This window comes from Dipodomys ordii, unplaced genomic scaffold (genome assembly GCF_000151885.1).
Source record: "Dipodomys ordii isolate 6190 unplaced genomic scaffold, Dord_2.0 Scaffold179, whole genome shotgun sequence".
Lineage (NCBI taxonomy): Eukaryota > Metazoa > Chordata > Mammalia > Rodentia > Heteromyidae > Dipodomys > Dipodomys ordii.
Genome location: NW_012267395.1, coordinates 1,061,972 through 1,083,342, shown reverse-complemented (window position 1 = coordinate 1,083,342; position 21,371 = coordinate 1,061,972). Strand labels below are relative to the sequence as shown.

Sequence of the window (21,371 nt, the reverse complement as noted above, 5' to 3'; positions counted from 1 at the left end):
ACTTGAGCTACAGCGCCACTTCCGGTTTTCTGGTGGTTTATTGGAGATAGGAGTCTCACAGTCTCTCCTGCCCGGGCTGGCTTTGAACCGTGATCCTCAGATCTCAGCCTCCTGAGTAGCTAGGATTACAGGCGTGAGCCACCAGCGCCCAGCTTCTTTTAGCTTTTTAAGGACAACAAATGACAACTTTATCTTTCTTCAACATACTTAAATTTCACTGGGTGCTTATGGCTCATACCTATAATCCTAGCTACTCAGGAAGCTAAGATCTGATGATCATGGTTCAAAGCCTGCTTGGTCAGCAAAGTCCATGAGACTTTTTTTTTTTGGTCAGTGTGGGACTTGAACTCCGGGTCTGAGCACTGTCCTCAGATCTTCAGTTCAAGGCTAGCGCTCTACCACTTCTGGCACAGTGACACTTCCGGCTTTTTTCTTTTTTGCTTATGTGGTGCTGAGGAATCAAACCCAGAGCCTCATGCATGCAAGGCAAGCGCTCTACCACTGAGCCACCTTCCCAGCCCCCATGAAACTCTTTTATCACCAATAAAGAGATAGACAAGCTGAAAGTGGCTCTGTGGCTCAAGTGGCAGAGCATTAGACTTCGGCAAAAGAAGCTTAGGGACAGAGCACAGGCCCTGCGTTTACTCCCCAAACTTGAAATCTCTTTTTTTCCCCGTTTGACTTACTACATTGGATAACACTTCTAAGTGGATGTCCCTATCTTGACTTCAGTGAGTGTTAATAGAGGCCTAGGGGCCTCTATTAATATGAACATATATATAATTTTTTTTTGGTTGACCATGGAACTTGAACTTAGGGTCTGGGTGCTGTCCTTAAGCTCTTTTGCTCAAGACTGGCTCTCTTTGAGCCACAGCACCACTTCTGGTTTTCAGGTGATTAACTGGAGATAAGAGTCTCATGGACTTTCCTGCCTAGGCTGGCTTTGAACTGCCTTCCTCACATCTCAGTCTCCTAAGGAGCTAAGATTATAGGCTTGAGCCACTGGCACCCAGCTTAATGTTAATATTCTTGATCAAGTTAAGTACCTTTTTTCCTTTTCTGGACCATTGTTTTTATAATCATCAGTAGATAGTAATGTGAATATTTGTCAGGACAAAAGCCCACTTAGTCACTCACATCACAGCTGCTGGTTGGGTGCTTTGGTGTGCCAAGCTCCGACCATCAAGCTCTTACAGTTCCCATGAACGTCTTTCTGGTTGTTTCCTCCTCAGGTCATTCTGTCATGTCCCTTTGAAGTTGTAACTCTCATTCACCCTGAACAGCACTTCTGCATTCTGGTTGTGCAAGCTACTGAAAACTGGGATAGTGCTGTTCCCATGCTATCAAACAGGACCACCCCATATGCTCTAGACAGGCAACTGTACTCTTGCTGTGGGGAGGAGGTGGGTGTAGGACAAAAGGGATACCATATTGACTGATGAAGGGACTCACTTTGTGGGAGGGGTAACAAACCAGGTTATTCCCTGGAGACTTGAGGGGCAGATGTACATGCTCACTTACACTCACATCTTGTTCTTTCTGCTTTCAGTTCTTCACCACCAGGTGTGTTCCTGGAGAAGGAGTACGAGGTTTACCAAGACTACAGTGTGGACAGCCAGCTCCTTCACTACAGGTAGAACCTGCCATTGGGTATATTCATCTGTTGGTTCGAGATCTCCTGGGTGGACTGGGTCAGGACCTGTTGCTTCTAGGCAAGACAGGTGGGCAGGTGGTCTGTCCTCAGGCTTCCTGGGTTTTCCTTCTGGGTGCTGCCTTTCAGAGGGAAACGCAGGGTCAGAGCAAGGTTCTGTAGGGTGGCCAGGGGGCCTGGTCACACCTAGTCACACCCAAGTAGTGCTGCCGCTGGGAAAAGTACTGGGGGACCTGAGGGGTCTTAGCAGTTTGTTCAGCCATTTGAGTTTGTGTCTCAGGTTTATGTTTGTAGTACATCAGGAGTGTAGAAGAGAATTGAAGCCTGCCCTGGCCCTGAAATATGTCTCTGTGACTGTAGAGGCGTGTTGTGTGGCTTCGCCTGGCGCCATTTCATTGTCAGGGCCCCAGCTTGGGCCCACTGTGAACTAAGTAAGCACATTCATGCTGAAGACTCATTCTTACAGTAGCAAGTCTTATTTCAGCTCAGGCCAGCAGGATTAGGTTCCCATGACTTTAGTAGTACCTCTCCTCTCATGGGTCAAGAGCTATGCTCCTTATGGTAGACATTTCTTCCAAGCCTTTAATTACCACAATTGTGCCGCCCTTCATGAGCCCTTGTCCCCCTGCCCCAAATGAGCAGCTTCCAACCTTATCTGTAGGCACATGTGGAGGGTTTTTTTGTTTATTTTTGTTTGTTTGCTTTGCCAGTCCTGGGGATTGAACTCAGAGGGCCTGGTCACTGTGCCTGTAACTTTCTGTGCTCAAGACTAGCATTCTACCATTTGAGCCACAGCACCACTTCCGGCTTTTCCTGTTTATGTGGTACTGAGGAATCGAACCCAGGTCTGCGTGCATGCTAGTCACGCACTCTACCACTGAGCCACCTTCCCAGGCTCCCAAGTTATTCTTTTTTTTTTTTTTTTCTGTCAATTGTGGGGCTTGAACTCTGGGCCTAGGTGCTGTCCCTCAGCTCTTCAGCGCAAGGCTAGCGCTCTACTTCTTGAGCCACAGTGTCATTTCTGGTTTTCTAGTTGTTTATTGGAGATAAGAGTCTCACGGAGGGCTAGGAAAGTGGCTCAGTAGTAGAGTGCTTGCCTTGCATGCATGAGGCCCTGGGTTCATTTCCTCAGCACCACATAAAGCAGAAAAAAAACAGAAGTTGTGCTGTGGCTCAAGTGGTAGAGCACTAGCCTTGAGCTGAAGAGCTAAGGGACAGTGCCGAAGCCCAGAGTTCAGGACCCACGACCGGAAAAAAAAATAAAATAAAAAAAGATTTTAGCCTCCTGAGTAGCAGGATTACAGTAGTGAGCCATCTGCGCCCAGTGCCAAGTTATTTGTTCTTTTCTTTTCTTTTTTGTCAGTCCTGGGGCTTGAACTCTAGGGCTGGGCACTGTCCCTGCTCAAGGTGAGCATTCTACCACTTGAACCATAGCGCCATTTCCAATTTTCTGTTTATTGGAAATTAGAGTCTTACAGACTTTACTGCCCGGGCTGGCTTTGAACTGTGATTCTCAGGGTTCAGCCTCCTAAGTAGCTACCAGCACCAGGCGCCAAGTTATTCTTATACAGTATTTATTTTTTGTGCCAGTATTAGGGTTCAGACTCAGAGCTTTATAGTTACTTGGCTTGCATGCTAATCAGAAGCTGTGGCACTTAAGCCACATATCCAGCCCTGCTTTTTATTCATTTTGTTTTCTTTGTTTTTGTGCAATACTGGGACTTGAACTCATGACCTTGTGCTGTCACTCAGCTTTGATCCTTTCTCTCCCATGACTGTTGCTGTACCATTTGAACCATGCCTCCAGTTCTGGTTATTTTCTGGTTAATTGGAGATAAGAATCTCTTGGATTTGTTGCCTGGACTGGCTTTCAACCTCAATCTTTGGATCTCAGCCTTCTTAGTAGCTAGGATTATAGACATAAACCACAGGCACCTAGACAGCTGGTTATTTTAGAGTCCATGGACTTTTTGCCCAGGCTGACTTCAAATGGTTGATTATACAGGTCAGCTAGGATTAGAGATGAACTACTTGTGCCCAGTAGGAAAACTCTTTTTTGTTGTTGTTGGTCATGGGGCTTGAACTCATGGCCTAGGTTCTGTCTCTGAGCTCATTTGCTCAAGATTAGCTCTCTCCTGCTTTGAGCCACAGCACCACTTCGGTTTTCTGGTGGTTAATTGGAAATAAGAATCTCTCTTGGCTGGTTTATAACTACAATCCTCAACCCAGTTGGTGGCTCACGCCTATAATCCTAGCTGCTCTGGATGGCTGAGATCTGAGGATCTTGGTTCAAAGCTAGTCTGGGCAGGAAAATCCATAAGACTCATATCTCCAATAATCCCCTCAGAAAACTGGAAGTGGCTCTGGCTCCAGTGATAGAGCACTAGCCTTGAGCTGAAGAGCTGAGAGACAGGTAGAGCACTAGCCTTGAGCTGAGAGCTGAGGGACCCAGGCCCAGAGTTCAAGCCCCACAACCACAAAAAACAAACAAACAAACAAACAAAAAACAGACATGAGCCATGTTTTTGGTGGTTGTGTTTTTTTTAACTTTTTGATATATATGGTACATGTTTTATTGACCACACCAGTTGTTAGTGGAGAACATAATTATTATTTATAATAATTTCTCAGGGCTGGGAAGGTGATTCAGTGGTAGAGTGCTTGCCTTGAATGAAGGAGGCCCTGGGTTTGATTCCTCAGCACCACATAAGCAGAAAAATTCGGAAGGGACACTGTGGCTCAAGTGATAGAGTGCTAATCTTGCGCTGAAGAGCTGAGGGACAGCGCCCAGGCCCAGAGTTCAGGCCCCACAACTGGCAAAAAACGAAACATTAAAAAAAAATAATTTCTCACTATGTTGCTTGTGAAAATATAAAAAGATATGTGCTCTTTAGAAGCCAGCCCAGGCAGAAAAGTCTTATCTCCAATTATTAACCATCAGAAAACTGGAAGTGGTGTTGTGGCTCAGAGTGAGAGCAAGCACTAGCCTTGAGCATAAGAGCACAGGGATAGTGCCTAAACCCCAAGTTCTTCAAGCCCATGACCACCACCAACAACAACAACAAACATAAAGAACCTTAATGAAAAAAGTTGATCCAAAGCAGATTGTAGGAATCAGGGAAGAGAAAGCAATAAAAAGGGTTATTTTCAGCAAAACTAGACACACATGTCTGAGATACTGTAGACAAATGGTTTTGGTTGAAATAATGCATGCTTTTTTTTCCTTTCTTTTTTTTTTTGGGGGGGGGGAGGGGCGGTCTGGTCGTGGAGCCTGAACTCTGGGCCTGGGTGCTGTCCCTCAGCTCTTCAGCTCAAGGCTAGCACTCTACCACTTGAGCCACAGCACCACTTCCAGCTTTTTTCTTTTTGCTTATGTGGTGCTGAGGAATCGAACCCAGGGCCTCATGCATGCAAGGCAAGCGCTCTACCACTGAGCCACCTTCCTAGCCCCCTTTCTTTTTTTCTTTTTGTTCTTTTTTCTTTTTGTCGGTCATGAGGCCTGAACTCTGGGCCTGGGCGCTGTCCCTCAGCTCTTCAGCTCAAGGCTTGCACTCTACCACCTGAGCCACAGCGCCATTTTTAGCTTTTTTTGCTTATGTGGTGCTGAGGAATCGAACCCAGGGCCTCATGCATGCAAGGCAAGTGCTCTACCACTGAGCCACCTTCCTAGCCCCCTTTCTTTTTTTCTTTTTGTCGGTCATGAGGCCTGAACTCTGGGCCTGGGCGCTGTCCCTCAGCTCTTCAGCTCAAGGCTTGCACTCTACCACCTGAGCCACAGCGCCATTTTTAGCTTTTTTTGCTTCTGTGGTGCTGAGGAAACGAACCCAGGGCCTCATACATGCAAGGCAAGCACTCTTCCACTGAGCCACCTTCATAGCCCAATACATACTTTTAAGTAGAAAAAAAAAAACACAGGAAAATGAAACAGGGACGATAGATACCAGAAGGACTAGGGAAGCAGTGAATGAGGATAAATATGTTGTAGTTTATTTGCATATATTAAAATAGTACAATAAAGCCTGTTGAAGTGGGGAAGGGGGATAAAAAAGAGTAAGGGGAAAGGTTCATCAAGATATATTGTGTACTTATGTGGAAATGTCACAGTGAAATCCTCTTTGTATGGTGTGTGTGTGTGTGTGTGTGTGTGTGTGTGTGTGTGTGTGTGTGTGTGTGTGTGTGTGTGTGTGTGTGTGTGTGTTGAAAACCCTCCAGCAGTTTCAAGTAAGAGGTCTATGCCTGATAGTCATCATTATAGATTCCATTAACAACATTCTCTTGATCACTGAAATAAAAGCCAGCACTAGCCTTGAGCAAAAAAGGTCTGAGACAGCAACCCGGCCCTGAATTGAAGCCACAGTACTGGCGCGCGTGCACACACACACACACACACACACACACACACAAATTAGCTAGGCACTAGTGTCTAATGCCTATAATCCTAGCTGAAATCTGAGAATTGCAATTCAAAGCCAGCCCAGGCAGGAAAATTGGTGAGACTCTTATCTCCAATTAAACAACAGGAAACCATAAGTGGCACTATGTCTCAAAGTGGTAGAGAGCTCGCCATGAGCAAAAAAAAGGCTAAGAGACAGCACCCAGATCCCCAGGGTCAAGCTCCTCGACTGACAAAAGAAAAGCTAAGCATGATGGTGCACGCCTGTAAGCCCAGTACTAAGGAGGCTTAGGAAAAAGGATTCAAGTTCAAGCTATGTTACTTGGGAGACCCTAGCTCAAAATAAAGAAACAGCTGGACACTGATGATACATCCTGTAATCCTAGCTGCTCAGGAGGCTAAGATTTGAGGCTCACTGTTCAAAACCAGCCAGGGCCTGAAGTCTGTGAGACTCCTATCAAAGTGTGTGAGTGTGTGTGTGTGGAGAGAGAGAGAGAGAGAGAGAGAGAATTAGTAAATGGAAGGCAAATCAGAAGAAAACACCTATTCTGAAATACAGACAAGTTAGAGATGGGCAATACAGAAATGTATAGCTTGAGGGGCTGGGAAGGTGGCTCAGTGGTAGAGTGCTTGCCTTGAATGCAGGAGGCCCTGGGTTCGATTCCTCAGCACCACATAAGCAGGAAAAAAAGGCTGGAAGTGGCGCTGTAGCTCAAGTGGTAGAGCGCTAGCCTTGAGCTGAAGAGCTGAGGGACAGCGCCTAGGCCCAGAGTTCAGGCCCCGCGACTGACCAAAAGAGAGAGAGAGAGTGAGAAATGTATAGCATGAAAACTGTCCAGTCCAGTACACAGTGGAAACTGTAATTGCTTCCCAGAAGAGAAGAGCTGGAATAAACATATTTCAAAAGGCAATGGGAAACTTGGCACCAGTGGCTCATGCTCATAACCCAAGCTACTAAGGATGGTGAGATCTGAAAATTGGGATTTGAAGCCTACTAGGCAGAAAAGCTCCAGGCCTGGGAAGGTGGCTCAGTGGTAGAGCGCTTGCCTTGCATGCATGAGGCCTTGGGTTTGATTCCTCAGCACCACTTAAGCAAAAAGAAAAAAGCCGGAAGTGGCGCTGCGGCTTAAGTGGTAGAGTGCTAGCCTTGAGCTGAAGAGCAGAGGGACAGGGCCCAGGCCCAGAGTTCAGGCCCCACAACTGGACCCAAACAAACAAAAAAAGATTCTCATCTCCAGTTAACCACACCCACAAAAAAAGTCAGAAGTGGAACTGTACTCAAGAGGTAGAGTGCTAGCTTTGAACATAAAATGCTCAGGGACACGCCCCATGCCCAGCACAAAAAAAAAAGGATGCAGTTTTCAAAAAAAAAAAATGCCAGATGCTGGTAGCTCACACCTGTGGTCCCAACTACTCAGGAGGCTGAGATCTGAGGATTGTGATTCAAAGCCAGCTCAGGCAGGAAAGTCGTTGAGACTCTTACTGCCAGTTAACCAACAGAAAATCAGAAGTGGCACTGTAGTTCAAAGTGGTAGAGCACTAGCCTTGAGCTGAAGAGCTGAGGGACAGGCCAAGAGTTCAAGCCCCACGACCAGTTATCCAATTATGGATTCAAGAAGTGCTGGGTACTGGGAGTCCCAGACAGAGAGCCAGGCCTAAGCAGCCTGGGGAAAGAGCAGGACAATGTCTTGTGTGGCCACCTGGTGTGATGGACATAGGTGTGGATGCAGGGCCTCTGCTAACCTTTAGTCTGTGGGATAGGACATTTGTGAACATTATTGTCTGCATGTCCCCAGCAGTGTGGCCCAGTGGTAGTACCTCACATGTCATCAGTGAGCAAGGAAGACTGAGAAGAGGTCAGATGTTCAGCATTAACCTACTAAGTGATGGTCAGGATTCAGACAGTGCAACTCCCGGGGGGTATGTGGCTTCTGCAGGTCTTTTCTGGGGGCCATGGCCTAGGAGCATTCATAGAAGCCTCTGGTTGGGCAGTGGGCCTGAGGTAATGGTATAGAGCCATACGAGGCTATTAACAACCTCATGGGCAGACTTCAGGCCCAGGAGTGCGGTCTGTTGTTGGCTTGTGTGTTCTGTGGAGAAGGCCCTTAAGGCCCCACCTACTCTCAGCCTTAGAAGCCACTCTGGGCACAGGAACAGTTAGCATAGAGGAGCCCTAAGAAGAGTGATTCTCAGGGAGTGACCTGAGGGGGGACACTAAGAAGCCCCAGGCTGGAGAGAGAGGCTGGGTTTATCAGCACCAGTAACTGCCTGTCCACTTCCTGCACAGGACCTCCTCACTGCGGTGGAACTCAGGCACCAAGGAGCGAATGCTCATCAAGGTTGCCGACCGAGAGCCTAGCTTCCTTGCCCCTCAGGGCAATGGCTACCCCCTGGATGGCCAGCCTGGGGGCCGCCCCCGCAGACCCTCTGGCAGCCAGCACTCACCCAACTTACAAACCTTCACCCCTGACTCCGATGGCACTGTCTTCTTCCCTGAGAGACGTCCCTCACCATTCATGAGGAGGGCCGAGCTCTCTGGGAGCTGTTCACCCTTGCTTGCACAGCCCCGAAAACCCTCCAGTGATTCTCAGCCCTCCTCCCCTCGCTATGGCTATGAGCCCCCCCTCTATGAGGAACCCCCTGTGGAATACCAGGCCCCCATTTATGATGAGCCCCCCATGGATATACAGTTTGAGGCCAGTGGCCCCTACCAGGTAGGCTCGCCACAGAGGTCTCCCGGCCGAAAGCCTCGCCCATTCCTGCCAGCGGCCAAGCAGACTCCCCCCTCACCCTGCCAGCAGCTGGTGCGCACTAAGCAGAAGTGCCCTGAGCGGTTTCTGAGCCTGGAGTACAGCCCGGTGGGCAAGGAGTATGTGCGGCAGCTGGTGTATGTGGAGCAGGCAGGCTCCAGCCCCAAACTTCGTGCAGGACCTAGGCACAAGTACACACCCAACCCAGGTGGAGGTTCCTACTCCCTGCAGCCCAGCCCCTGCTTACTGAGGGACCAGCGTCTGGGTGTCAGGTCTGGAGACTATAGTACCATGGAGGGGCCTGAGCCACCACGGTCAGGCCAGCCATCCACACCACTGCCCCAGACCCAGGAGGATGCCATGTCCTGGTCCAGCCAGCAGGACACCATGTCCTCCACGGGCTACTCCCCAGGCACCCGCAAGAGAAAGAGTAGAAAGCCCTCTCTTTGCCAGGTCCCCAGTGCCGCCTCCACTGACGGCCCCGGGGACCTGCTGGGCGAGCAGCCCCTGGCTGAGGAGCACGCCCCGTGTGGGCCCAGCCTCACTCAGATGAAGCGTGCAGAGGCTGAGGCAGATGTGGCGCGCAGTGCGGCCGAGCCCTTCCTGGCACAGGCGCGGCTGGCATGGGAGGCACAGCAGGCACACTTCCACATGAAGCAGAGGGGCAGCTGGGACTCCCAGCAAGATGGCTCAGGGTACGAGAGTGATGGCGCCGTGCCACTGCCCATGCCTGGGCCTGTGGTGCGTGCCTTCAGCGAGGATGAGGCTCTGGCCCAGCAGGACAGTAAGCACTGGAAGCGGAGCACCTTCGAGAAGCTCGGCTTTCCCCAGATCCTGCTGGAGAAGAGCGTCTCTGTGCAAACCAACCTGGCCTCCCCGGAGCCTTACCTCCACCCCTCACAGGTGAGGGGTCAACAGTGGGCTGCATGGGGTCTGTGGGCCCACCTGGGTGTAGTGCCCAAGAGCCTGGGGTCCACACAGGGCGGAGTGGACTCACTTGTGCCTAGTATCCACAATGTAAGTGTGGTGCTTAGAAACATGAGGGCCTCACACACTGTGGACAATGAAATCACTGATGCAGGATGTGTCCCCCAAGACTGCTACCAGTCATAGGGCTGAGAGCTGGAGGCTGAGTGCTGACTCCAAGGCTCAGAAGCAAGATCACAGCAACTGGGGATGCACCAGGTCTGTGACGAGGATATCCCAAATATCTGGGCAGATGGGGTATCAGGCACTCTTAACAAGGGTGGCCGCCCAGATAATCCCCAGATGTCACAACCATAGCTAAAACTAAAGCCAAAGGACAGCTGGTCATACCCTCCCATGTGGTGCCAAGAGCATGTCAGTCAGTTCCCGTGAGTCCCACCTGCACCTGTTTTACAGGCTCAGATCTTGGGCATCCATGCCCACAGGCTTTCCTCTAAAGACCACTAGCTCCCAAGATCCCAGCCCTAATATCCTTGTTCTCATTTCCTGGCCCCACCATCCATGCTGGGTTTCTGCAGCCCAGGAGACCAAGGTGGAGGGGCCTGGGTCTGCTGGGTCTGCCCAGGGAACTGGGCCCACAGCCAGCAGAATGACAACCAAAAGGCCTGGGAGGCCTACCTTCATGCAGCCGGGTAGCCAGTGTGATTGCCCTTTGTGTGGCCTCAGTGAAGCACTAGAACCACTTCAGTTCAGTGTTTCTGTCAACTACTTGAAAATGTGGGGGTTAACAGGATAGAAGAGGCTGCTTTGGGAAATACTGGATGGACAGACAAAAGGCCACTCTCAGCCAGGCGTCAGTGGCTCACACCTATAATCCTAGCTATTAAGGAGGCTAAGATCTTAGGATCACGGTTCAAAGCCAGCCCAGGCAGGAAAGTCCGTGAGACTCTAATCTCCAATAAACCACCAGGAAACCAGGAGTGGTGCTGTGACTCAAGCAGTAGAGCGCTTGACTTGAGCTGAAGAGCTGAGGGACAGCGCCCAAGCCCCGAGTTCAAGCCCTATGACCGACCAAAAAAAAAAAGGCCATCCTCTAGCAGGAGCTGCAGTTTGGGGCCCAGAGGCATGTCTCAGAGCAGCACAAACAGAAGGGCTTTGCAGTGATGAGCATCTCTTCCAGCACCAGGGTCCCACAGAGGAGGGAGTGGGGACAAGGTATCACCTGAGGGGACTGGGATATCAGCTCTTTCTTGGCACAACAGGATGAGTTTGTGCCCCACCAGGGATGCCCTTACCTTCCTCTGCCATAAGCATGGTTAACCTGGGAGTCTTGAGCGCAAGGCATATTATGTGGCTGCTCCAGAAGTGCAGGCTTTGCTTCTTGGATGTATCTGCTAGGCAGGCCATGTGGTACCTGGGTTCTTCATGCCTCTTGAGGCTATGGTCTAGGTGAAACTGGCTGGCCAGCCCACTCCATGCTGATGGCTCAGCCCCATTTGTCCTTCCCAGTCTGAAGACCTTGGTGCCTGTGCCCAGTTTGAGAGCAGCCGGCAGAATCGCAGTGCAATACCCAGCTCCAGTTGTGTTTTCCCCACCTTCACACTACGCAAGCCCTCATCAGAGACAGACATCGAGAATTGGGCCTCCAAGCATTTTAACAAGCATACCCAGGGCCTCTTCCGGCGGAAGGTGTCCATTGCCAACATGTTAGCCTGGAGCAGTGAGTCCATCAAGAAGCCTATGATTGTGACCAGCGACCGACATGTGAAGAAGGAGGCTTGTGAGATCTTCAAATTGATCCAGATGTACATGGGTGACCGAAGGGCCAAGACAGACCCCTTGCATGTGGCCCTGGAGATTGCCACCAAAGGCTGGAGTGCACAGGGTCTTCGGGATGAGCTGTACATCCAGCTGTGCAGGCAGACCACTGAGAACTTCCGCCTGGAGAGTCTAGCTCGTGGCTGGGAGCTCATGGCCATCTGCCTGGCCTTCTTCCCTCCCACACCGAAGTTCCATTCCTACCTGGAGGGCTACATCTACCGGCACATGGACCCCGTCAATGACACCAAAGGTAAGGCCCACTCTGTGTGGGGCCATTGACACCCTGGTTCTGGCTCCACTGAGGTAAGGGCCATGGAAAGGGTTCCCAACCACACTGGGCAACACCAGTCAGTTTCTTGGTAACTTCTCATACACCAGGGCTCCCTCCAAAAAGACACACATATCCCCTGAAAGACCCTGCACCTCAGTTTCCACTAGGTCATGGGTATCTTCAGGGAACCCCACCTGGGTCTGAGAAGAGCCTAGGCAGGCCTGGCAGAGAAAGACATGCGGCCTCCTATCCAGCCAGCTGGTGTCCATTGCTTCAAATCCCTGCCTGCCAAGGTATAGTTGCATCCTGCAACTTCAAGCAATTGCCCAAGGAGGCTCAGACCTATATTCTAGGCAGGGTCCTGCCCAAAGGCCTAAGCAGGAAGGAGCACTGTGACCATAGTGCACTGACAAGGCCATAAGTTCATGAAATGCTCATGTGCATAAGACCAGCAGCCTCTGGACACTGAGCTAAACTGCCTTCAGGGGTGGGAAGGTGGCTATGGGGCCAGTGAAGGCCCCCAGAGGTGATGTGCCAGGTGGTCTGGGTCCAAGCAGGGTCCTGTCGGTCAGATAGTTGACCTGAGCACTGGGCAAAGCCAAATGAATACAAGGCAGGGCCATAGGCACCTGTGTGCATCAAGCCGTGCACCACACCAGTGACTATATACACATACAGAGTGAGCACAGCCATGTAGTTAACATCTGAATATACCCACACATCAGACACACTGCACTGCTCCTCAGGAAGGAGAGTGAAACCTAGGATACTCCAGCCTTTGCCTCTGTACAAACTGAGCCTCTTGTCAGAGATTTCTTGGGCCCTGCCCTGTATTTGTGGAAGAAGCAGATTGTGGGGCTAGTGTGTGTACAGGAAAATGAACAGCAGCTGTAGGGCAGATATGGGCTCCCGGGGAGGGTGTGTTGGTATGATCACTGTACAGAACCTTAGCAGCCACGTACATGTGGGGGCAATCTCTGAAGCCATGTGATTCAGCACCATGAATGTACTTTTCAACACAGGTCCCAGCAACTACACAGCCTAGTGTGTGGCCTTGGTTCCCACACCTATACCAAAGTATACCAAGTACCAAAGCTAGTTCCAGGCAGCCTGAGTTCTGGCCAGTGGGCTGAGTAGGGCCTTGGGAACCCCAGCCACTGGTCCTCAGGCCTTCTTGGAGCTGTTTTGCTGTGGCTTCATAGGTTGCCTAATCTGCTTCTTCTAAAGAGACATCAAGATGGGGCTATATCTCACATGTAAGAGTCCCTTCCTAGCAAGCGTGAGGTCCTGAATTCAAACCTTAGCACTGGTGCGCCCCCCCAAAAATATAAAAACTTGAGAATAAATGTGTATTGATCTGGAGGCCATAGATATCTCCACTGCCCAACCTAGGGATCCATGGCAGGCACCCAGGAGTGCGAAGTGAAAGTTAGTGAGCAAGAAAATAGTTGGAGATAGACACCAAGATTCCCCTCTACAGCTTGGGACAGCTGACCAGCAAGTATGCAGCTGAAGTAACCCCACCAGCTAGGACTGCTAGAACCACTGCTGTAAACACTAAGTTCTTTTGTGCTTTCTATTGTCTCATACTAAAGAGTTCTGAAGTCCTAATTTGCACAAAAGTAAGTCCACTCTGGGGCCAGAGGCTCTCTGTGTGGTCTCATCAACAGGTAGCTGGCATCCCAGCTGTAGTACTTGTGTTGCTGTTTTAGCCAGGACTCCATCTCTAGCCCCCAGATTCAATCATAGGTTTCTCTTTTTGGGGCTCTGCTTGGCTGGGAGCCTGAGGAGAGACCTTCTTCAGTGGGCCTCCTGCTGCCCTCTCCAGCAATCTTGCTGTCCCGGAGAGGCCCCATCTTTCATGTGCACATAACCTGAGTCAAGAACATGGCTTCAGCCGAGCTCTGGTGGCTCACGCCTGTCACCTAGCTACTTAGGAGGCTGAGAGCTGATGATCACGGTTCAAAGCCAGCCCAGGCAGAAAAACCCGTGAGACTCTTATCTTCAATAAACCACTCAGAAAACCAGAAGTGGCGCTGTGACTTAAGTGGTAGAGCGCCAGCCTTGAGCTGAAGAGCTGAGGGACAGCGCCTAGGCCCAGAGTTCAAGCCCTACAACAACAACAAAAAAAGAACATGGCTTCTGGCTGTTAGCCAGGAAGACTGACTTTACCAACCCAGAAAGATGCAGCTAGCTCTGGAGGACCAACTGGTCTGCTGCACAGCACTTAGTAAAAGGAAGCTGCAGTCAGGAAATCAGGTGCCTGTTCGAGGCCAGGGACTTGTCGTAGGGCATGTGATAAAGGTGGCAGTACTGCGTCTGGCTCCTGTGTTTGGTGCGTTACTCTGACCTGCCTACCCCCATGTAAGGCCATGAGAGAGCTTCGTGAGCATTTGATTTCTTCACCAGCATCTTTGTGGTAGCCATTGCAGGGTTAGCGCCTCAAGACCACAGGTAACTCTAGGTTAACTTTGTGTCTTAGATGGTAGCACCTATGTGCCAGGTACCAACAGGTATCTCCCACGATCCTTGCATACAGACAAGCCCAGAAATCAATGAACACATGCCACTGGATACAGTTACATGAAGGAGTAGTTCTGCATCAGCCTCTTGGAAACTATTTCATGCTTTCAGCAGGACTTTCCTAGGTTCTGTTTAAAGATGGCAGGTTGAGCAAGACATAATGGATCACCTATAATTCCAGCACTCAGGAGACAGTGACAAGAATGTTATAAGTTTGATGCCAGCCTTGGTGAAAATCAGCTGGATGTGGTGGTGTATATCTGTAATTCCAGCTACTCAGAGACAGAGATCAAGAGCATGGTGATTCAAGACTGACTCAGGTAGAAAGTTAGTGAGACACTATCTGAACCAACAAGTCAGACATACTGGCTGTGCCTGTCATTCAAGCTGTGTTGGAAGACTAAGAGAAGGATTGTAATCCAAGACCAGCCCTGGCAAAAATGCAACCCCCTATCTGAAAAATAACTAAAGGGGAGGGGGAAAAAAGCACAGAGGTATGGTTTGAGTGGGTAGAGTGCATGCAAGCCCAGGCGGCGTTCAACTCTGCTAACCCCCCCCCAAAAAAGTCAAATACCCCATTTCCTTTTTATTCCACCTTGAACTTTCACTATAAAAACTTGGGTGTTAAGTTGGTCACTGATGGCTCACACCTGCAATCCTAGCTATTAAGGAGGCTGAGATCTGAGGATCCCAGTTAAAAGCCAGCCTGGGCAAGAGAGTCTGTGAAATTAACCTCCAGTTAACCACCAGAAAACTAGAAGTGGCACTGTGGCTCAAGTGGTAGAGTGCTCACCTTAAGCTGAAGAGCTAAGGGACAGTACCCAGGCCTAGTGTTCAAGCCCCATGATCGACCAAAAACAAACAAACAAACTTGGGTTTTTATTTTAAGCGAAAAATCCTACAAGAAGCTAGGTGCTGGTGGCTCACACCTATAATCCTAGCTACTAAGGAGCCTGAGATCTGGGGACTGCAGTTCAAAGCCAGGCAGGAAAGTCCAGAAAACTCTTACCTCCAGAAAACGGAAATGGAGCTGTGGCTCAAGTGGTAGAATGCTAGCCTTGAGCAAAAATTGCTCAGGGACAGTGCGCAGGCCCCAAGTTCAAGCCCCACAACTGACCAAAAAAAAAAAAAGGAAAACAATATAGTGATTCCCCAGTAGTTAAAGATAGAATTGCAGGAGAGAGGATTGCTGGAATTGGAGTTGTGGCTTAAGTAGTAGGGTACTAGCTGTGAGCAAAAAGGCAAAGCAAGAATACAAGCCCCAGTATTAGAGTATGGGGGGCAGGGAGAAAGCAAGGAAGGAAGGAAGAAAGAAAGAAAGAGAGAGAGAAAGAAAAGAAATAGAATTGCTTGTATCAGCAAGTCCACTTGTAGGTCTGTATCTAAAAGAATTGAGAAAGGACTCAATAGATATCTTCCCACTAGCAAATAAGTAGAAACAACTCAGATATCCAGTAACATGTGAATGGATAAACATAGTATAAACATACAAGGAAACATTATCCAGCCCTTAAAGGAAAGGAAATTCTGCCAACACATCATGGTAAGTGGAAGAAGCCTGGTACAGAAGTATATGATGCCACTTCCATCAGGTTCATGGACAGAAAGTAGAATGGTAGGTGCCAAGGGCTAGAAAAGAGAATGAGGAGTTAATTTTTAATGGAGAGTTTCTGTTTGGAAAGGCAAAAAAATTCTAGAGATTGGTGGTAGTAATGGTTTCATGACATTGTGAATGTGATTATTGCAACTGAACTATAGGCATAAAAGTGGTTAAAATGAGCTTGGCACTGGTGGCTTTTGCTTGTAATCCTAGCTACAGAGGAGGCTGAGATCTGAGGATGGCGTTAAGCCAGCCAGGGCAGGAAAGTCTATGAGACTAACTCCAATTAACCACCAAAAAGCCAAGTGGACCTGTGGCTCAAGTGGTAGAGCGCTAGCCTTAAGCAAAAACACAGCTCAGGGACAGTGCCCGGGCCCTAAGTTCAAGCCCCAGAACTGACACAAAAACAAATAAAAAAGTTAAAATGGACTTGTCATCAGTAACTCACACCTATAATCATAAGTACTAATGAAGGCTGAGATCTAAGAATCATGGTTTATAGCCAGGCTATGCAGACAAATCCTCCTCACAACTCTTATCTCCAAATAACCAGCAGAAAGCTGGAATTGGAGGTGTGACTCGAGTGATAGAATACCATCAACTATGAGCAGAAGAGGCTCTGGGCTCTGAGTCAAGCCCCACTACCTGAAGAAGAAGAAGAAGAAAAAAGACTTAAATGGTAAATTTTATGTTACACATACTTCACTACAATTAGAAAAAGAAATCCACAAAGATAAAGAGAACAGACAAGGAAAAGCAGCTGCTTTGAAAACTGGAAAGCACATAGGTATGTGGCACACCAAAGAGAGTAGACCTTAAACAGGTGGGTAAACTCAGAAGCTGAGACAGGCAGCAAACCAGGACTGGGCAGGACCAGTGACCTGTGTCATTTATCACCCTGAAGTTAAAAAAAAAAAAAAGTCTCTCTAAGAAACAAAACAACTGCAGTAGACTAAGAACAACAGATTTTGAGTTCAGATCACCAGGGCTTAAACGCTGGTACATTACCAGGACAGGCTATATTAAGAGTCTAGCCAGGCACCAGCAGCTCACACCTGTAATTCTAGCTATTCAGGAGGCAGAGATCTGAGGATCCCAGTTTGAAGCCAGCCCAGGCAGAAAAGTCCCAGTGAGATTCTTCTCTCCAACTAACCACTCAAAAACCAGTAGAGTGCCAGGTGCTGGTACTTATGCCTGTAATCCTAGCTGAGATCCAAGGATCACAGTTCAAAGCCAGCCCGGGCAGGAAAGTCCGTGCAACTCATCTCCCATTAACCACCAGAAAACCAGAAGTTGCACTGTGGCTCAAGTGGTAGAGCGCTTGCCTTGAGCTGAAGGGCTGAGGGACAGCGCCCAGGCCCTGAGTTCAAGCCCCGGGAAAGTTATGCAGACTGGAAGACTCTAATGGGACACAGGAGCCAACCTAAAGCTCCTCGTGGCAAAGCTGGGATAATGTAAGCAACAAAATAGTCACACTGGATAATGACCCGAAGTATAAAGTAAATATCCATAATTCTAGCCTACCCCTTCCGTGTGGTTTCTTCCAAAAAGAACATAGAAGGGAATGGCAGGAAGAGTCAGCAGTGCAGAAGTCTGATGGGCATGACTTCAGCTGGGTGACTACAGTCACTCAGCACCAGGCAACCCACGGACAGTAGGAGGCAGCTGCAGCCGCACCTCTCACGGCAGTGCCCGTGTGGTGCTTTAGTCCCTGTAGTCATGGACAGGCAGGTGGACAGATTACCAGCTCAGATGGCTCTGGGCTTTCAGTGAGCCAGAGAGGTACTGGTGGACTATGCCTTCTGCCCACCTTCAGGATGGGGAGAGCAGAAGGATCCTGCGTGCCCTGCAGCCCGTGTATGCACAGGTCAGCACACGGCCACCTGCCTTGGGGCCTAGCTGCATGGAGACAGCCCCCAACAGGCCCAGGGGCCTCCTTGCCACCAGATGCGGGAACCACATGGGCAATGGTTCCTGGCTTGTGTCCTGTGGTCCTCATGGTTCTGTTTGCTCCCCAGTGACACAGCACATAAAAGAGCTTCTGGAAAGGAACAGTAAGAAGAAGTCCAAACTGAGAAAGAAACCCAAGCCTTATGTTGAAGAGCCGGATGGTAGGGCCTCCTACAGCCTTGGTGCTGCCTCTGCACCACTCTGCTCTCCAGCCACGGCCGCCTGGCCTTCTCTTCTCTAACAGCTTCTGGGTTGGGGGATGGGCACTAACCTCAGGCCGGGGCAAGTGCAGGAGTCATCTCCTTCTCGGCACATTTCCTGATGGTACACAGAACAACTCCCAGTTTGCTTGCTGAGTTCTTGATGCGCATTGGGCATGAGGACTAGCCTGCAAAGGCCTGGAGGTGCCGGCAGGTGAATGAGTGATGGATGTGAAGCTCACAGAGGGGCTTGGGGTACCCTATGATGTGTGTCCTCTTGGGCAGGTGAACAATGCCTGGTATTCAGAAATCATAAGGGAGTTTCTCCTATGGTGAACCCCTAGCACAGCTACCTGAAGCATGGAGCTTCTCGACCCGCCTCTACCAACATCCTTCCTTCTGGGGCCTGGCTCAGGACCATGCTGCCCATTTGGAGCTCCAGGACAGATTATGCTCTCCCTGTCTAGGTGTATATGTGGTGCCAGCCAGCTCCCACCAAGCCTCCAGAACCTCCCACCCTGACCCTTAGGGCAGCTCTAGCCCTGCTGCACCTCCTCTCTGTGGGCTGCTTCCACCAGGCTGTAGCTCACACTTGCTGATCTCAAAATCCCTGACTTGCTCTTTGTTCCACTCTGAAAATTCTCACCAGTTCTATGCTGCCCATGGGGGGGGGGGGGACCCAACACAAGACAAGAGGGGCTTTTTGCAAATCAACTTGCTTAGAACAAACTCTTGGGCCAGGAAGAGGCTCCAAGGACATGAGCGGTAGTCATGGATGGGTCCCAAGTGGCATCTTCAGAGCTTGGGACTCACTTCCCACCTTTGTCTTCCCAGCTGCCCCAGCAACCCATGCCAGGCAGCCACAGTCCAGGCTCTGAGCAGTGGACTGGAGCTGGACAGATGCCAGCAATCCATGAGAGACTTGTTTCTGTAGGGAGCAGACTCCTGTGTTCCTAGGGTAGAACTGGGCAGAACAGTGCAAACCACAGTGTAAGGTTGGGATCAGGCAAGGTAAGAAGTTTATCATGCCTTCTTCCACCGGAAGTCAGGATCCCCATGAGGCTGTTTTCATCCTAAGCAGGCAAAGGCTAAAGGCCTGTGTGTTTGCTGCGTGGGGTGGTTTTAAGGCAAAAGATGAGGGTTCATCTCACAGAAGCAGGAAGGAGCAAGCTTAGCTCCTTCCTCTGTCCCCAGAACTCAGCTGCTAGTGACCATGAGAGAGGCAGCTGGGCTTCTCTGGTGCTGACCAGACAGTGCGGCCCTGCTGCTTACACACTGTCCAGGCTCTTAAAGGAGCCTCAGCTACCTAGAAAAGCTAGGTGGCCTGCGGTAGATGGTTCTAGCACTGTTGAAAATTAGCTGAGGCTAGAACCAAGGGTTACGGTCCCCATGGGACTGAGGAGGGTGGTCCAGGACTTGAATAGCTAATAAATTTTTTGCCATTTTCACTTTGACTAAATATTTCCCTTCACAGAAATTGTGAATGGCAAAACTATTTTATGATAGGTAAAAATTAAAATGTTTTCATAGACTAGGACAGACTTGTTTTTACAAACTGGGACTCAAGGACCCCTGAATCCTCAGATATCTGAGAAAAATAAAAAATTAAAAGACTTCCTTCCAAAAGCAAAGGTATTTCCACTTGAGAGCCCAGATCTAGAAGACTACCGCATCAGGTGGCAGCCACAGGGACTTCCTGAGGGGTGTCCCATCCAGGCTGGTACGTCTTGACATCTGCCCCTTGCTGTTCCCGCTGGGACCAGGCAGACACTGCACACACCCCAGCTCTCTGGGGAGGAACCATCTTCCCTTTACACTGTACCCTGGTCTTTCTTCCACCTACCTTTCTCTAGTCTACCAGCTAGAACCTCTGCTGTTGGGGCCAGAAAGCCCCTCTGTTAAGAGAGGAAGCTGGACTCAAGTATCAGAATAAGCCCTGAGCACCTTCTGCTGCCTGGGCTTCCCACTGAGAGGGTGCTGGTTTGGGACACTGTCCCTTCTCCTGTGGTGAGGCCTCAGGCTGCTTCCCTATTGCTCTGACACTCAGCACCACGTCCACGCTCAGTCAGCCCTGGACCAGCCAGAGGAGCTGGAACTGCCATCCTGCTAGCTTTTCACCTACCCCAGCACTGGCCAGGGAGGTTCCCTAGGGCCGGCCAGGGAAGGGAAGCACGGGCTTGGGGACTCTAGGCCTCAGGACATGCCCTAGTCTGCCTCTGGTCTGTTACCGGAAGGGCTTTGTCTCTCCCATTCATATGCTGGGTGAGCTGGCAGACGAACTCTCCCAGCCTGGCCCCTGAATATGGGGAAGTGCCCCCCTGAATCTCTCCATTTGGGTCTCTGCTATAACAGGACATTGCCTGGGAGAAAGTTTAAGGCTGCTGTCCTGCTAAGGGGTGGTTGGGAGCCTAGCCAGATTGGCTGTACCCTAGGGCCCCTGTAGGGACTGTTCCTCTCCTATAGCCCACACATACACACCAGGTTGACGAGTGCTTATTCTTTTCCAGGGGTAGCGATAAGCACCTACGCCAAGTACTGCTACCACAAGCTGCAGAAGGCGGCTCTGACAGGGGCCAAGAAGGTACAGGCACTGTGGGAGAACCAGGGCAGGGCGGGCAACTTCCAGGCACAGCAAATGTCTAGCGAGGAGGCAGCAAGGCTCGTGTGCTGGCTGGCAAAGCTGTGGGTACTGCACACAGCTTGCCTCGGTGGCTGGCAGAGCTGTGGGTACTACACACAGCTTGCCTCGGTGGTAGCCAAAAGGCCTCAGAACCTGTACTTTCCTGCCTTTCCCTCAGGGGCTCATTTTCATGGACCCCCAGTTGAGCAATTCAGAGAAATCATAGGCTGTTGAAGACATCAGGCAAGCTACCAGAGTGGTATATGGCACAAGAGCCCAGGCTGAACAGCACCATGACTGCACAGACTCCCTGAAAACCCTGGCATCTGTTGCAAGATGCGGGGCTATGCACAGCCACAGTAGGCCAGGAGACCCCCCCTGTGACAGGACCTTTGCCCCTGGCAGCTGTGGGCTGTAGAACGGGCACACCACCTACCCACAGACTGTATGAGCCAGTCCAGGCCCTGCTGTTAGCTCTTCTTTCCTACATCTAGTCTTGCCTTATCCTGTCAAGGCCCCTCCAGCTCCTTTCTCTCCCCTAAAAGACATCTAGGACCCAGTCACATCATGCATCCCTGCAGCCCATCCTTACCCAGGACCTCCTTGGACCCCCTGTACCTGCCCCAGAGCCTGGCCTCCTCCTCCCTTTTTTTTTTTTTTTTTTT

At 50.1% G+C, this 21,371-nt stretch overlaps 1 protein-coding gene across 2 annotated transcripts in view; it reads left to right on the top strand.

Annotated features, from left to right (window-relative positions):
• Arhgap39 (Rho GTPase activating protein 39) overlaps positions 1-21,371 on the top strand; it is a 41,829-nt gene that overhangs the window by 18,282 nt on the left and 2,176 nt on the right. The window contains exons 3-7 of one of the 2 annotated variants that reach the window (XM_013033873.1): positions 1,550-1,633; positions 8,332-9,697; positions 11,231-11,792; positions 17,955-18,047; positions 20,594-20,667. In XM_013033873.1, coding sequence (XP_012889327.1) covers positions 1,550-1,633; positions 8,332-9,697; positions 11,231-11,792; positions 17,955-18,047; positions 20,594-20,667 — 2,179 coding nt within the window. The remainder of the gene's footprint in view (positions 1-1,549; positions 1,634-8,331; positions 9,698-11,230; positions 11,793-17,954; positions 18,048-20,593; positions 20,668-21,371) is intronic. The other variant, XM_013033874.1, reaches the window with a different exon arrangement.